This window comes from Panthera leo, chromosome A3 (genome assembly GCF_018350215.1).
Source record: "Panthera leo isolate Ple1 chromosome A3, P.leo_Ple1_pat1.1, whole genome shotgun sequence".
Lineage (NCBI taxonomy): Eukaryota > Metazoa > Chordata > Mammalia > Carnivora > Felidae > Panthera > Panthera leo.
The window spans coordinates 4,868,034-4,885,601 of record NC_056681.1 but is presented as its reverse complement, the minus strand read 5'-3'; the positions used below and the strand labels follow the sequence as shown (position 1 = coordinate 4,885,601).

The following is a 17,568-nucleotide window of genomic DNA, read 5'->3' as shown; positions in this document are numbered from 1 at the left end:
CCTTCAACCTAGTCAGAAAAGCTTCAGTTGTATTAAAAGCACTGTTCGAAACACACAGAATATTCAACTGCCCTGGCTGTTAATAGCTGGAGTTGGGAAATCGAAGCGCTCACATTGTTAACATCGTCCACAGCAGCGTCCAGGGATGCTGTTGATAACGTGTCACCACTGCTTAGTATTTTCTTCCTGCTCAGTGACTGACCACTGCCGTTATCCTCTTTCTCGGATGGGTAGTGGGCTGTTTTGTTGTTGCTTTTTCCTCTTCCCGCTGCACATCCCGGTAAGGTCGGCATCGCTGTTCGGCTCCCGGCCCTGTGCCGAGCCAGCTTTGTGGAGGCGGGGGTGGGGGGGCGCCCTGGCAGGAACCCCTCCTCTCCTCTGGAAGACGAGGGGTCGAGCCCGAGGGTGCGACAGGGAGAGCCAGTCGTTTTCCGGGGGCCGCACGGAGCCCTCAGCACGCTGGTCCCCGCCTGTTCTATTTTCCCCGGCACACCTGAACATCCCCGCCCCGGGCACTCTCCGGAGGCCGTCGTGACCGTCTTGGCCGGGACGTGGGGGACGCGCACGTCCCTGGATTGGCGTATCACAGACGCCGAGCTCGTTTCACCTGCAACGCAGCTTCAGAGTTCTGAGTTCGTGACATAAATCGCCCTCGGTGTCACGTTCTCCTTGGCCTCCCCCGTCCCCCCTCCACCGTCCCAGCCCATCCTGGGGATGTTCAGGGCTTCCTGGTGACAGTAACTCGTGGCCAGGAACCCCTGAGCTTGTACGATTACGATACGCTACTGTTTGCATGGCGGGGATTTGCTAGTGCGGTATGCACGGCCCTTTTCCTCTTTCTTTGAAGTATTAGTCTCAGCCGAACTTCATTATTTGCCCTCATCCATAATTTCTGGGGCCCCGTTGCTTTAGATTATTAAGATACTAGATAAAGTGATCCATTTTTAAAATAAATGTGGCATTTTACAGTGTGGATGAAACGCTACCACGTGTGGTGTTTGCTGAGAACTACTTTACTTTGCATAAAAAAGTCCTTTATTACATAGTTGGTGACACTTGGGCTTTCATTTATTTCTGAACAGCATGATGTAGAAATAAATAAAATCATACCCACAACCGCATCCAAGACAGAAACCCCGACGGTGTCTAAAGCTCTGAGCTCCTCTTTGGATGACACTGAGGTTAAGAAGGTCATGGAGGAGTGTAAGAGGCTGCAAGGTGAAGTTCAGAGGCTGCGGGAGGAGAACAAGCAATTCAAGGTAATGGCTTTTTCTTCTTTTTTCTTGTCTTTTCTTGTCTTTTCTTGTCTTTTCTTTTCTTTCTTTTTTGTTTTTTTAAAGAGTTTATAAGTCTTTTAAGTAATCTCCACACCCAACATGGGGCTCGAACTCAACGACCCCAAGACCAAGAGTCGCATGCTGTACCGACTGAGCCAGCCAGGTGCCCCAGTGGTATTTTATTCCTGACAATCTGCAGAAAACAAGGGCTTTCCTCCTGTGGTCTTGGGTGGTGAAGTTGATGAATCCCTGAATTTGTAGAGTTGTTTTGTATTTGCACATTCTTTCGTCAGGGAGAGATGTCTGTGGCTTTCATCAGGTTCTCAAAAGAGCTCTGAACAACCAACCCCCTGCCCTGTAATTAACCAGCGTCCCTTGAGCAGAAGTTTCTCAGCTATTCAAATTCTTGTTCCCTTGTACTTTGTGTGTTATAATTTATTTGATCTTCTAAACCCTTTGGTGAAGTGTAGGGATTATCATCATCCCCACTTTACAGATGAGGAAACTGAGGAACAGAGAGGTTAAGTGACTTGCCTGAGATCACACGGTCAGTGAGATGAGAAGCCGGGCTGTGTGCCCCAGAGTCCCCATCTTTCCCATTCTCCCGCTTCAGCCTGCAGACTCTTGTCCTCGTGTTGAGAAACAAAGCCTCTGTCATCCTCCCACTAGTATAAATTGAAGATAAATTCTGAGATTAAAAACAAAACCGCAGTGGGTATCCTGACTTCACATTTTCAAATCCTACTCCACCCCCACTGGATGAGAGCCCTTTTTTAGGAGGGTAAATACTGACCTGTACTCTGTTTTAACACAGGCGTCACTCTGGATTTTGGAGATTCTACGTGGGTCTGGGCAGTAGGGTCTCAACAAACTACTAATGTGGTGAGGAGCTCGGAGACAGGAAGTTGTCACGGCAGACAGGTGGAGCCCACAGAAGGAGACCCCCGAGTCTCCGGCGGGCGGATGCTGACGGAGGGGTCGGCACTGGCGTTAGAGGGTCGGGCTGCACGGGTGGGGGAGGGGGGAGGCAGGGCGTACCTCATTTGGCCCCGGAGCCCTCACGTGTTGTGGTAGTGAGCGCTCACACTTGACCCGCTCTGAGTCTGTGGTGGTCACGGCGTCTCCTGGGCCTCCACTCACAGAACGTGTCTGAGGCCCCTTCTGGCTTTAAGAGTATGTGTGTTTCAGACGGGGTCTTGGGTCTTGAAGAGGTTTCTGAGCATCTGATCCTAGGAACTTCTGTTGCAGCTTAAGTATGAGGCCGGCCTGTTGTCTTCTTCTCGGTCCTGCTGCCCAACCAGGCCCTGGACTGTCGCTCTTTAACTACCGTGGCACCAGATGCACATGAGAAATTCAGCTCAGTTGACTTTTCCTTCTTTCATGCTGACAGTGTAGTACATATAGGAGAACTGACAGTGTCTGGAAAATGGCATCATCTTCTTTCTTTGCAGGAATCTTGATGTGCCTCATTCAGTAACTTTTAGTATGGAGTAAATTATGAAGCTGACACTTTACTTTTTGGCTAAAAATCTAAGATCTGCCTGAAGCTTCTCCTTGAGTGTATTTCTCTTCAGAAACGTTTAAAGTGATAAATAGGTAGAAATAGCTTGTATATAAACCCAATAAAATAAATGCTGTATTTTGCTGTGCCCATTTTTTTTTTTGAAGTTAATCGAATAACGCCGCTCATTCATCACTGTGCAGTGGTGTTGGCCATGCCCCGTGAGCAGAACATCTTCACAATACTAGCAGACCAGTCTTGACGCTAGAAGATTCTTTATCCTGCCAAACACCGATTTCTTGTTTTGTGTCCTTTCCCTCTGTCGTTTGGCCAACACATCTCTCGAGGCCCTCCCCTGTACCCGGCACTGCGGGTGCATACGTGAGCTGTCCCTGCCGTGGAGGAGCTCCCCGTTGACCGGGGTCGCTGGGGAGACACGGACACGGGTCCCGGAGACCCGACTGATGAGTGGTCCCGCAGAGATGGCCCCAAGTGCCTGGAGAGTCAGCTTGGCGGGCTGGCTGCCTGTTGTCTCCAGGACCTACGAGTCTGGGGATGAGCAGACGGGGTCGTTAGCCGGAGGCACGCCGGGGACCACGTAGAGAGACGCATGCCCTGTTGAGGAATGTGCACTGGGCCTTGGGATCAGTGAAGAAAGAAAGGGTTTCTATTCTGTGCATATCTACGTAGTTGAGGGAAAAGTGTGGCCGAATGTCTGTAGAGATGTGAAAAAGGATGTCGCTCCTTTGGCGGGAATTCCTTGCTTTAAGTCGAAAATATTTGAGATGCATTGATCAAACTGTGTCACATTTTAATATTATTCCAGATACCATTGTTTTCTATCCAGCAGTCTCCATGTAACTCATCAACTACAGACCTCTGCACTGGAAGCCTTGTGGGCCCCCTACCTGTGTAGCTTCTTGTGATTTTTTAGATTTGTGCTTCGGGAAATGCCTGTCGTTCACACATTGATGACCTGAGCAGGGAAGACTGCTCATCAGAGGAAGAAGGACAGAGAGGGTTGGGGTCGGGTGTAGAAGGGTGGCCCGGAGACGCGGCCAGGACGGTGGGTGGTCCCAGGTCTCAGATGTGCCTGGCGGACCCCGTCGGGAGCTTTTTCTCTGTAAGTCACGGGGAACCGAGGCCCTGCTTTAGATGTGTGGTATAAAAAGGTGCACTGGCAGCCTCGTGTAGGTGGGTAGAAGGAAAGAGGGGCCGGCTGCTGGCAGCGTTTTCTCCCTGGCCTCAAGCCAGTGCCTTCTTCTCTGTGGGATTCAGTTTCTCCCTTTGAAAAGTGAGGAGGCTGGACCACACCACGTGATCCAAGTCTGTGCTTAAAAGCCCACCCTGCTCTGCTAAACTGTACAGCTGACTTCTGCTTCTGGGGCCTTGGGTTGTCTTTGAAAATGTGCATTTGCTTCCGTAGGAAGAAGACGGACTTCGCATGAGGAAGACGGTGCAGAGCCACAGCCCCGTCCCCGCGTCAGCCACGGCTGGGAAGGAGGAGGGCCTCAGCGCCCGGCTCCTTGCTCTCGTGGTTTTGTTCTTCATTGTCGGTGTGATCATAGGGAAGATCGCCTTGTAGACGCGGCAGGCGGAGGGTGGCACACTGCGTTGACGGGCCCGCCATTCTGTGGGGTTTGAATTTATCATAACCATGTGTCAAAAGAAGTTAATGTATGATGACATCTCACAGGTCTTGCCTTTAAATTACCCCCTCCCCACGCGTGCGCACGCGTGCACATACACACACGCACACACACACACACACACACACAAATTATAAAGTAACAATCTTTTAGAAAGTTAAAAATGTATAGTAAGTGATCGGGGGAACATAATGATCTTTGTGAATGACAAGGGAAACCGTGATTAAACCATGATGGCATGTTGGAAGTGTCATTTTAAACATTTGTAGCCTTGGTACGTGTGGCTGGACTGATTACCTCTCTTAGAACGAGACAGTCTTCCTGCCGGTTGGTGCTGGCCCTCAGGGGAGCCGGAGCCCGGTGCGGTGGGGGTGGGGAGGGCCGTCCCCTCCCCAGAGCAACCCCCCACCCGCCCCCTCGCTCCCCGGGCTGCTTCTCCACGTTCTGCCCTGGCCGTCGGTTCCCTGGGACTGACGAACAGGGTCAGAAGCCAGAAGAACTGTGCTGTGGCAGCGTCAGATCTGCCCGTCGGGAGCGGGAGGCGGACGGTGACCGACTGACCCACCACTTTGGAAATTAAAGTCAATGCTTTGTTCTCTTAAAGGGACCAAGCTGAATTACTGTTGGTTCATGTAGTGAGATGGAATTGTTCTTCAGAGATGTGTAACGCATATTTAACTTATTTAATGTATTTCCTCTCATGTTTCCTTATTGCCACGAGATCATGATTAATGCTGTGGCCTCCAAATCACCTGTGCTGCCGGAGGGCTGCGGGCCCCTCCCCCCCCGAGGCTCTGGGCTCTGCGCGTCGATGCAGGCGGGGGTGCTGTGAACGTTGGGGAACAGCTGCCACGAAGCGTTTCTCTGTGTAGACGAACGACAGCCGTCACCGAGAGGGAATTTTTCTTAGTATCCGCGGTCAACTCTGTCACCCTTTCTGATGGAGAAGAGTAGCCGACGTTCTTTCTTGTTCCTTCGTTGTCCCTCAGCCACCACTTACACTTCCAGCACGTGCGCCCCGAGTCTGGTCCTGACCTTTCCCGCGTGGCCCTGGCCCGAAATGGGGCGGCAGGGTGGTGGCGGAGAGGGAGCCAGCTGGGTGGGGGCCGGGAGAGGGGCCACAGGCTCTTCAGATAGTCGTCAAGTAGTTATTGAGAGTTTGACTGTAAATTAATTTTATGCCATAAAAGACCAATCCAATTCTGTTCGACTATGTAGCATCTCAAAAAGAAAAAAAATTAAAATAAAGCCCCAGAATTAAGAGTTCTTTTGTCATTTTGTCACCTTTGCTGTAGAGGGGAAGTTATTATTTTTGTGATCCTCGTTATTATTTTGTTATTGGAAGGTTGGCTTTAAAATGAGCCCTATCAATGAAAATACATGTTTAATGATTTAAATATAGATATAGCTATATACGTGTGTGTGTGTGTGTGTGCGTGTGTGTGTGTGTGTGTGTGTGCGCACGCGTGGCGTTGGCTTCAACTGAAAGTATAAAAATAAAACTGTTGAAAATCTTAAGCAACTGGTCACCCTCGCCCTTCCATTACCTTGCCCTCCGGGAGGAAAAGAACTCTCCTTTGGGTCAAGGAGCCAGGCAGGAAAGACGAGTGAAAGGCAGGCTGAATGCGGCTCCAGGGAGTGGGTGGGTTTGAAAAGACAGATCCGTCAAAAGGAAGAAGGTCGTTAGAAGTCATTCGCTTGAGTCACATTGCTCCTGAACTTGGCTGGGGCGCAAGGGCCTTGGCTGTGGCTCCGGGGGTCTGGTCAGGGACCTCAAGCCTGGCAGCTGGATGCCTGTAGGCTGAGTAAGTAAGTAGCTTCTGTCTTCACGAGAAGTTCCTGTGCGTCCCGAGTGCTCACGGTGAACACGGAGTGGCCCTGCTTCTCAGCCACACACCTGTTGGTCAGACCGCGTTGAGAGCGCCCGACGTGGAGGGCCGCCCGAGTGGAAGTTAGTGTCCAGTCTTCTCTCGTGCGTGCGGATCCGGGGGCTTCCGGAACAGAATGAGACGCTTCCTGCCGTGAGTTTTCTGTAAGCGGACTCCAGTCTGTCCAGGTGCGGGAGCTGCAGCCAACCACTCTTCGTGGCTGGCAGCCCCCGATGGCCTTGACGGGAAGTGACCAGCAGAGTCTCCAGCTGTTCCTGTTTCTCTAGAGCAGAGGGCTGCAGACTCGTTCTCGAAGGGCGTGGCTGTGCGTTCCCACAAAACCTCACTCACAGGAACGGCTGGTGGGATTTGGCCGGTGAGGCTGGAGTCTGCCCGTGCCCATCCTGGGGCGAGTGAGTTCTTGAAAAGAGTGCCTCGGATTTCCTTTCTGTTTTGGGTCTTGCAAAGCGATTTAGTGTCTCATGTATATGTAGGAGCCAGCATTCAGCTTCTCAAAGATGAGGGCATTTTGCTCACAGCTGAAAATCTGAATTTGAGATCCAGAGTTGTCTTCTTTCTGACTAATCATCCTGTAAAATCTCTTTCTTCTTTGGAGGTTAAGATTTGGTGAGCGCATGTTAGTTTATGGAACTTTCTGAGCAGAAGAAGGGAACTCCCCGGGGAGAGACGGAGGGTGATGGTGGGCAGACTGGATGTCCTGGAACCATGCAGTTGGTGAAGGGCGTGTCAGGAGAGGGTGAGTGTGTGGGGGGCAAGCACTGCCAAGGGTCTGGGACCGTTGCGGGAGCCACAGACAGTCAAGATCTGGAACCTGGAGGAGTACGCACCTTTTGAGTGTCTTTTGCTCAGATGAGAATGACAGAAGAGAAGGAATGAGAGGAAAGGCAAAGAGGTGGATGTGTGTTCCCCTGACGTGGGTCTGTCCTGCCCCAAGAGGAGGTAATCAGAACAAACTGGCCTGGCGCGGGCAGGGCTGATGCCGGCCGGGGTGCCAGCCCGGAAGCAAGCCACCCCTCCCCTCCCCCCCCCCCCCCCCCCCCCCCCCCGCCTGCCCTCGGGCACCGCTTTCCAGCCCCTCTGGGAGCGGTGCCCTCATAGGGACCTGCCACCAAGCCCACAAATACATAAGCAATGTAAGCAATAAGAGAGTCCTCTAAATTTTTATTGATTGAATTTTTAAATTGATAATTTAAGCTCTCTCCACACAGTACCAAAATACCTCTTGAAGACAGCAGGCTGTGTTATTTGTAGGTATGAGGACCCGGCTTTAATTTTTTTCCTTCTCCTAGTTTGCATGTTTCGTTTCCCTCCCTAGTCTTCTAAATTGCTGGCACCAGCAGTAATAAATACTGATAAAATCAAAATTGATTTTTACCAGTGGACAGTTTATGCCTAGAGAGACGGCTTATACCTACATAACACAGAAGGGGGAAAAATGAGGAACCTCCAGTGATCCGTGAAAACCTAAACGCTTTCAAACAAATCCCAGGAACAGAATTGCTATCGAAAGATATCAGCGCGGACTTGCAGGCTGTGTTGAGTCAGATATAACTGAATGCAGTGATGGCTCAGAGCTAAATAGCCTTTCAAATTAATTTGAAAACAAACTCGTGTGTGTGTGTGTGTGCGCGCGCGTGTGTGCGTGTGTGTGTAGCATATGTACCATATGTAAGTAGCTTAACATTTTTCAAATGGTGCCTATATTTTTTGCACTCACAAATCTTTATATTTGCAAACTCAGAATCCATGCCAAAATGCAACAGCGTTTGTCATTTTCAGCCCCTTTCTCTAAAGAACTGGACCATTTACAAGTTTCTGGTTACGGTTTGTGGAATTCTTGGTTTGAAAAGGAAAAAACGAGAGAGATGGGACCTGGGCGTCAGTCACCTTGAACCCTTGAGTAACGCCCCTCTCCCAGCCCTTCTCAGGTGAAGAGGCCGCTGCGCCCCCTGCTGGCGATGGCAGCTCACTGAGGGCGGCCTCCCGGCCCCTTTCTGTTGAGTCCGGCCGGCTGGAGGCGGACCGACTCAAAACTCTGGAGTTGTCAGAAGCGAGCACTCTGGGCAGCCCTGTCTCGGTTAAGCTTGGGTGTGTTTGCCGCTGGCTGGAAGCGAATGCTTCCAAAGACCAGCAGAAACGGACTCGTATTTAGAAAGCCCCCCGAACAGTGGACGGATGTCCCTGGTCCCCGTGCACAGATCTGGCGCGGCCTGCGATTACTCTCCGGTACCCGAAGGGCAGCTCGGAGACCACACGTGCCGCACGTAAAGTGGGGTCCCTCAGGGTGGCCCTGGCCTGATTGGATCTGTAGGTGGCTTCCCCCTCCCCTCCCCTCTTTGTAGCCTTCCTCAGAGCCGCTTTGATAGGGGCCTTTTAGAGAAAGTTGCCACTGTTGCGACGCTCCCTCCGCTCGGTACATTCCGCCACGGAGCCGAATCCTCCCGACTGCTGTGACCCAGGGGGCACGGGGGCTCTGTTGTGCACACGAGGAAATGGAACCTCCGAGAGGTTGAGTCGAGCGAGTGCTTAGATCCTCCCATTTGGCACCAAGGCTGCCTCTGAGCGGGTCCCACTCGGAGCAGTCGTGTTGCAAGGCTGCTGAGCGAGCTCTCCCTGCCCCGGCCGCTCCGACCGGCCGCGCACCTCGATGTGTTCGCCTCCGTAGCTTGTGCGCTCATTCTGAAGACGAAGCGAGCTTCGCCGAGATGCGTTTTATTTTTCCTTTTGAAACTAAACACACTTCAGGCGGTGCAGAAATGCGCGTGTTTCCATTTTCTCATCGCCTGAAGATCTCTGCCTGATGCTCCTGGGGAATGAATTTGGGGGCCGTAGAAAGAAAATTGCCCGTCTGTCTCGGCGAGGCAGTGGCGAGGATGCTTTTCTGCGGAGGCTTTACATAACTTGTAAATTAAATGCGGAGCGAGGGCAGTTCATTAAAACTGGCATCCCGGAAGTGGCCCGCCGGGGTTTGAAAACCGCCGAGCTGCCAGGCTCAGACCTCTCCCCGAGTCAGCGCTGCCCTTCTCCGGGAAGTCACGGAAGGGAGCGAGTCACAGCAGACCCTGATGGGGGGGGGGGGGTGGGCAGCAGCCCAGAGGCAGGCCCGGAAGGCTGTGAGCATGCGTCTCCAGCGAGACCCCCAGCCGGCTCACCCCTGCACCCGAGTCCCGTCCACGGGGCTCAGACTCCCCGGGTGTTACCTGGGGTGGACAAGGCCTCCCGCCCCTTGCCGGGGGGGATCCAGACCTCCCTCCGTGGGGGTGTTCAGCTACATCGGTGCCGCTGAAAAACAAGGTTTCGTTTTACTCGCTTTCATTACACAAACATCCAGGAGACACGAACGCACACGAACGGTTGCGTCTGATAGTTAGAAGGGAACCCGTGGAGGCAGGTGAGACGTGGTCTCGAGTCATACAGTCACTTCCGATGTTTTCCCTAATGGAATTAATTCATCACAGAATGTCTGCATCGACTCTGTAGAAGAAGCAGAAAAAGCCAGCAACCAAAATACAGCTATTACCTAACTTGCCGTAGATATTTGCAATTACGATACCTTGGAATGTTGCCACAATATGGATTGCTTTGATTAAAAGATGTCAGTTGAATAAAACAGTACCCTGGGATAATAGTTTTCTGCTGCTAGATAAATGCTGATGTTTATTTTGAAACCAGGAAACATTGATCCTGTGACAATGCCCTATTAGAATTACTTTATTATATAGCACAGGGTTGACGTATATTTAATCATTTGGCTAATGGACGTGGGTGCAGGACTGACGGACACTCACTGCATCTTGACGAGCGGCAGGAGCCCAGCCCGGCCTCTGCAGGCCCGGCTGCCGCCCCAGCCTTTCATTTGACTCCCACCCAACGCCTTGGCCCGCCGCAGCCAAACAGGTTGCCTTTGACTTCGCGTTTCCCTTCAGTGCACACCGGCTAGGGTAGACACAGCAGATATCTCAGCACGGTTTCATTACGGCTAACAAGGATGCATCGCTTTTTGTGATTTAAAAACGAATGTAGATTAGCATGCATGTTTCTCAACGTCGTCTCCGTGGTCTTCCATGCGATACGAACAAGGTCTGGTTCTTTTTTGAAGAGCCGGATGCCTGCATTCCCATCTTTCTTTTGTTATCTTAGAAGTAAACTCCACTCAGCTGTTACCCTCTCCCGCGGCATTCATAGAAGGATATTTTTTCCCATTGACTCTTTTACTTGGATTCAAAGGTCAGAATTTATTGTCTGCGATACTGAGACCATGTGTACAAGAGCCGCCCGCTTCCAACAGTCACTCATCTGGCAACCACTTACCCGTTTACCTTGTGTGTGTTAGATACTGTAGGAGATGCGGAGGAGGTAATCAATGGGAGCGATTTGTTTTTGTGTGTTCCGTTTGTAAGCAGCCTCGGTAAGGTGCCGCAAGCTTCTGTATACACGCAAGACGGCAAAATGCATTTGGCTCTCGTTTCTGCGGCTCGCATTTCCTTTCTTAAAGAATTTATAAACTGCTGCCATTTGAAACTTCCTCTGAGAAACTCAGAGTGGTCTGTTTAAAGGTCCCCCTCACCTTCCCCTCTCCTCTGTGAGCAAAGAGTCATTTCGATGGCACATGCCGTCCCTGGTCTGCCTTACGTCTTTCTCTCCGCGGTATGTGGCGTGTGTTTTTGCCCTGACTTCGATGTACAGGAACGTCTTGGGAATCGAGTATTTTAAGCGACGTCTTAGAATGCTTTCGTGTTCTTAACGTTTCTTTTCTGTATTTTAAGTTGTTATTTCCTGTTTTGACATAGAATCCATTTTAAAAGTTTGTGCAGGAAAGGCCTCTTTCCCATCGTACGTTTTGGTTATCTGATATGTAATAAATTCATGGTTTTATGGCTGACTTTACGTTTCCCGGAGGGAAGGAGATGTATTTCTGCAGCGGCCTGATCGAAGGAGCCATTCACAGCATGTTCTTACATGTTCCGTGTCAGCCTGATGAGACCTGTCCGGCCGAGGCATAAACTTTTGTACTAGCTGTCTCCGCATTCTGTTCAATAAATTCTGTGCTCTGAATATATTTAAAGGATGCTTCAGTGTAAAATTATTTTGAATGGATGGCTTAAGAGCATTCGGATATGCTTTAGAGAACACACTAGAGCCCGTCGCTTTATTCTTTCACCGACTCTTAGGAACATAAAATCCGTGTAAATGGAAAATCATAGATACTTTGCGTGACGGGAGCCGACTTAAGGGGTGACTTAGGTCAACTTCCTCATTTTACTGATGAGGAAACTGGTCCAGGGAGACTCAGTATGGGGGCCAGGCACGCATTCCTGCACTTTCCTGGGGGAGCGGGGTGGGGGGCATTTGTCACTGATGGTATATACAGAGTCCTGGCTGGTGTAGATGGCTTCCAAGTCTGCGAGGTGGGGCGACTTCTGTCTTTCACAGTGGTGGACGGTTCTCCATCTGACGGTATTTTTAAGACGCTAACGAGGACATTTTAACTTCTCTCGGGAGAGTGACACACGCAGACTGTAAGACTTCACGCAAGTCCAAAAGATACCACAGAGTCCCCCCTGAGGCCCGAACCCACTGCCCTTCTCCAGAGACTCCTGGAGTTTCCAGTTTCTTGTTTGACCCTTTCCAGAGATCGCCCCTGCCCGTGTGTCTGTGTGCACATACCCTGTGCGTTACACTACCTGCCCTGCCGTGTCTGTTGCTTTTTGACTTTGTCATCTGTTCGACATCATGTTGTGTCCACACGCATTTTCTTAACGGCTCTCTCGTTTCCCTCTGTGATGTGCCCGGAATTAACTTACTTGGCCAGCCCTCTGTGGAGGTGCCCTTAAGTAGTTTCTAGTCTTGCTGCTACAAACACGGCTATGGCAACACCCCTTTGCGTGAGCAAGGGTAGCTTGGGACGGGTCTGGAAGAGGAACGTTTGAGTCAGAGGGGGCTCTCGTTTTAAAGTCTGCGACTTCCACGTCGTCTTCCAAGGAGGATGCCCCGGCTCGTGGTCCCGGCACTGCCCGCCTCCCCCTGCCACCAGCACGTCGCGATGTCTGATGTTTCGATCCTTGCTCGTCTGGAAAAGGCGCACGGTTTCTTAGTTTCGGCCCACATTTCTTTGCACGAGGCTGAGCTGCCTCTCCTACGTGTAAAGGCCCTTTGAACACGCTCGTGAAGATCTGGGGTGGTGGAAATTCAAAGGAAGTAAAGGCTTACCGTGCAAAGGGCCAGTCGTAGAAGAGCAAAAATGAAGATTCTAAAGGCTTACATGTGTGAGGGTGGAAGCAGAAACGTACAGTATTTTACTAATGGGAAAATCACTTGCTGCAGAGTGCATAGGAACGGATTGGGCAGCGGGAGATAATCCTTTATTGCCAACTAATGGAGCTCCCATTTGTGACCTCTCCTAGCGGCGTCACAGTTGTGTTAGTCTAAATGAGCTTCTCTCCCTGCTTCCCAGGGGTCCTTTTCACACATGGCACAAATGAGGCACATTTCAGCAGCCCAGACCGTGGGCGGTCCTGTAAGGGGCTCAAAACGGTGGTCACCCTTAGACGGTTAGATCCAGGCTGTGGCAGAGAGGTGTGTTCCAGCCAAAAGTCGCAGGAGCCGTTCTGGCATATTCTCTCTCTCACTAGTATCCCATCCCATCACTAGTGCGTCAGGAGACACATCTGCCACGGGGGAAGTTGCCAGGGTCCTGGGATGGGGGAGACCCAGCCAACCCCCCAGAAACGGAACCCCCCCCCCCCCCCCCGCCTCGGGAGCTGCGCTTAGAGCTGAGGCTTGTCTGAGTCCGAGTAGAACTTCTGTTTCTGTGTTCTTAGCAGCGTTTGACAAGCAAAATCACTTCAAAGAAGAAAAGCAAAAACTTGGAGAAACACAACATTCGTGTTATGGACTTTTTGAAAAATGTGCCTTTAATGCTACTGCAAAAATGTTAGGAAAATGTGTATAGAAGGCAGGAGGCTTTTGAAAGTCAAGGCAAGACCCATTGTTATATTTCAACCTCCCGCCCCCCCTGCAGTCACATTGTCCAAGGTCCTAAATGTGACTCCTAAGCACAGAAAGTAATGATAAAACCATCAAAGAGGAGGGGCTGGCAGCTCAGGGCTGGTGCTTTGGGCATTTTCTCCGGTGTTTCCCTCAGTCTCAGACACTGAGGATGAGTCTGATTTGTACAAACGCAACTGCTGTCCCCCCCCCCCCCCCCCCCCCCCCCCCAGCTCAGAGCCCGGAACCTGCTTCGGATGCTGTGTCTCCCTCCTCCTCTGCCCCTCCCCCGCTTGCACTCTGTCTCCGTCTCTCAAACATAAATAAACGTTAAAAGAAATTTTTTTAAAGTCTGCTTCTTGGTTTGTCTCTCCCTCCCTCCCCGCCCTCTGCTCATTGGTTTTGTTTCTTCAGTTCGACGCGGGAGTGAAATCCTGTGGTATTTGTCTTTCTCTGCCATTCTGCTTGGCATTATACTCTCTAGCTCCATCCCTGTCATTGAACCTGGCGCGATTCCCTTCTTTTTTATGGCTGCGTAATGTTCCCTCGTTTTACACCACATCTCCCTTACCCCTTCATCAGTCAGCACACGCTTGGGCTGTTTTCGTGACTTGGTGCTTGTAGACGCCGCGGCCGTGAACACAGGGGAGCACGTACCTCTTTGAATCAGTGTCTTGGTAAATACCCAGTAGTGGGATTGTTGGAGCACAGGGTCGTTCTGGTTTTAACTTTCTGAGCAACCCGCCTACTTGCCAGAGCGGCTGCACCCGGTGTGGGCGGGTCCCACTTCTCCACACCCTCACCGACACCTGTCGTTTCTTGTGCTCCCGAGTCTAGCCATTCTGCCAGGTGTGAGGTGACAGCTCATCGTGGGTTTGGCTTGCATCTCCCCGGTGATGCGCGATGCTGAGCATCTTTTCACGCGTCGTGCGTTTCGCGGTGCTCTTACCTTGTACCAAAGCCCGTCCCGTGTATAGTGTCGCATGCAAAGCAGTTCTCACAGGCTCGCAACGAAAGCCGGTAACCCTCATGGCCCTGCTTCCCGCTTGTCCAGGCAGCAATCTTATTAGCATTTGTATTTCTCTTCTTTTTAACTTTTTTTTAATGTATGTTTATTTTTGAGACAGAGGGAGACAGAGCACGAGCGGGGGAGGGGCAGAGAGAGAGGGAGACACAGAATCCGAAGCGGGCTCCAGGCCCCGAGCTGTCAGCACCGAGCCCGACGCGGGGCTCGAACTCACCGACCACGAGATCACGACCTGAGCTGAAGTCAGACGCTCAACTGACTGAGCCACCCAGGCGCCCCTAGCATTTGTATTTCTTAATCATGGGGCTATATTACTTTTTCTTGAGTTTTCCTTCTAAGGAAGGTAAGGATTAGTTCCAATATAACCTTTCTCTCCACCCCCGTCTGAAACACAGTCTCTTTCCCTCCCTCTCATAGTGTTATGTCACAGTTTTTGGCTCTGTCGGTATCCTTTTGCTTGATAAAGATTTAAATGTTGTTCACAGCAAGGTATTGTCCGTTCTATGATTATATTTCCCATTTACTTATTTATTTATTTATTTATTTACTTATACTTTATTTATTTATTTAATTTAAATCCACATTAGCTAACATATAGTGTAGTAATGGATTCAGGAGTAGAATTTAGTGGTTCATCCCTTCCATACGACGCCCAGTGCTCATCCCAACAAGCGCCCTCCTGAATGCCCATCCCCCGTCTAGCCCATCCCCCCACCCACCTTCCCTCCGGCACCCCTCAGTTTGTTCTCTGTGTTTAAAAGTCTCTTATGGGGGCGCCTGGGTGGCTTAGTCGGTTAGGCGCCCGACTTCGGCTCAGGTCATGATCTCTCTGACCCTCCCCCGTTCATGCTCTGTCTCTCTCTGTCTCAAAAATAAATAAACGTTAAAAAAATAAAAGCAAAAGTCTCTTACGGTTTGCCTCCCTCTCTGTTTTTATCTTATTTTCCCTTCCCTTCCCCTGTGTTCATCTGTTGTGTTTCTTAAATTCCACATATGAGTAAAATCCTATGATACTTGTTTGTGGCTGGCTGACTTATTTCACTTAGCATAATACACTCTAGTACCATCCACATTGCTGCAAATGGCAAGATTTCATCCTTTTTGATCACCAAATAGTATTCCATTGTATGTATAAACCACATCTTCTTTATCTATTCATCAGTGATGGCCATTTGGGCTCTTTCCATAATCTCGCTATTGTCGATAGTATTTTTTTATGTTTATTTATTTATTTATTTTGAGAGGGAGAGAGAGAGCAGGGGAGGGGTAGAGAGAGAAGGAGAGAGAAAATGCCAAGCAGGCTCCGAGCTGTCAGCACAGAGCCCGGTGCGGGGCTCGATCTCATGAACTGTGAGATCATGACCTGAGCTGAAACCAAGAGTCGGAAGCTTAACCGACTGAGCCACCTAGGTGCCCCCATATTTCCCTTTTATATATAACCTTTATCCCCCTTCCCAAGTTACTAAGTCCCAGTGTTTTGTTTGCTTAGTTTCCTTCCTTCCTTCCTCTCCCTCTCTCTCTTTCTCTCTCTCTGTCTCTTTCTCTCTCTCTCTTCATCTCTTTCTTTCTCTCTCTCTTTTCCTTCCTTCCTTCCTTCCTTCCTTCCTTCCTTCCTTCCTTCCTCTCCCTCTCTCTTTTTCTGTCTCTTTCTCTCTCTCTCTCTTTGTCTCTCTCTCTCTTTGTCTCTCTCTTTCTTTCTTTCTCTCTCTCTCTCTTCCTTCCTTCCTTTCTCTACGCCCAGTGTGGAGACCAATATGGGGCTTAAACTCACAACCCTGAGGTAAAGACCTGAGCTGAGATCAAGAGTTAAACACTTAACCAACTGAGCCACTTAGTTTCTTTTTTTTTTTTTAAATGTTTATTTATTATTGAGAGACAGAGAGACACAGAGCGTGAGCAGGGGAGGGTTAGACAGAGGGGAGAGACACAGAATCCGAAGCAGGCTCCAGGCTCTGAGCTGTCAGCACAGAGCCGCATGCAGGGCTCGAACTCACAAACTGCGAGATCATGACCTGAGCCGAAGTCGATTGCCCAACCGACTGAGCCACCCAGGCGCCCCTCTTAGTTTCTTATATATCTTTATAATTAATTCAGCCCCAGACTCTGACAGAAGTGTAAGAGCATTCACATGTCAGGTACTGTGTAATTTTTTTTTAATGTTTATTTTTGAGAGAGAGCACAAGCAGGGGAGAGGCAGAGAGAGAGAAAGAGAGACAGAATCTGAAGTAGGCTTCAGGATCTAAGCTGTCAGCACAGAGCCCGATGTGGGGCTTGAACACATGAACTGTGACATCATGACTTGAGCCAAAGTCAGATGCTTAACCAACTGAGCCACCCAGGTGCCCAGGTACTCTGTGATTTTTATGTATTTTCTCAGAAAAGTCCCGCCTGGAGCCCTCCATTCTCTTGTTGCTCTCTGGACTGATTGGTCTCTAGACCTGCTGCACAGCTCTCATCCCAGGAAGTCCCTTCCTTCACCGTCATCTTCCTTTGTTCTCTTTTGGGTTGATCCCGTTTTCCAGATCTCTAGCTTCCTCTTTCTTGTTTTACATCCTTATTGTGGTGGAGCACATCCTTAAGCTGGTTTCTGAGAAAGGAGTATGGGAGATAACTTTTCTGAGAACTTTACATATCTGAAAATGGTCCATTCTGCCCTCACACTTGAGTGATAGTTGTACTGGGTATAAAAATCAAGGTCAGAAATCATTTGGAGGGTTTTGAGAACGTTGTTTGCTGATTGCCGGCTTCCAGTGTTGCCCTTAAGAAGTCTAATACCATTTTAACTCCTGATCCATTTTTTTTTTTTAAATTTCTGGGGAAATTATTCAACTTTAATTTCCAACTTTCTCTTGATTTTTATTTGCTATTGTATTTATAATTTTCAAGAGTCTTTCCTTTCTAATTACTATTGTTTGCTTATAACAGCCTGCTCTTGCTAGATATATGTGTTCTTTTCACTGAGGATATTATAGTTACTTTTTTCTTGTTCTGTGAATAAGAGGGACTAGATAATGGCGATGGTCTTTAAAAGGTTAGCATTGTTTTCACTGAGGGTGGTATAGTTCTTTTTGTTGTTGTTCTGTCCCCTGCATTATCTGCTTCATACTAGTCACTTTGGACCAGGTTTTATTCTCTGTCATTTTGGAGACTTTCCTTAAATGTCTGGTGATCCTTGACTGTCCTTTAATATATTTACGAGTTAAACACCAAAAGGCTGATGGGAAGCTGCATTTGTGTA

At 49.8% G+C, this 17,568-nt stretch overlaps 1 protein-coding gene across 1 annotated transcript in view; it reads left to right on the top strand.

The window, feature by feature from the left end:
* Positions 1–5,863, top strand: part of VAPB (VAMP associated protein B and C) — a 52,452-nt gene extending 46,589 nt beyond the window's left edge. The window contains exons 5-6 of the mRNA XM_042930556.1: positions 1,083–1,259; positions 4,205–5,863. Coding sequence (XP_042786490.1) covers positions 1,083–1,259; positions 4,205–4,363 — 336 coding nt within the window. The 3' untranslated portion in view covers positions 4,364–5,863. The remainder of the gene's footprint in view (positions 1–1,082; positions 1,260–4,204) is intronic.
* The last annotated feature ends 11,705 nt before the right edge of the window (positions 5,864–17,568 follow it).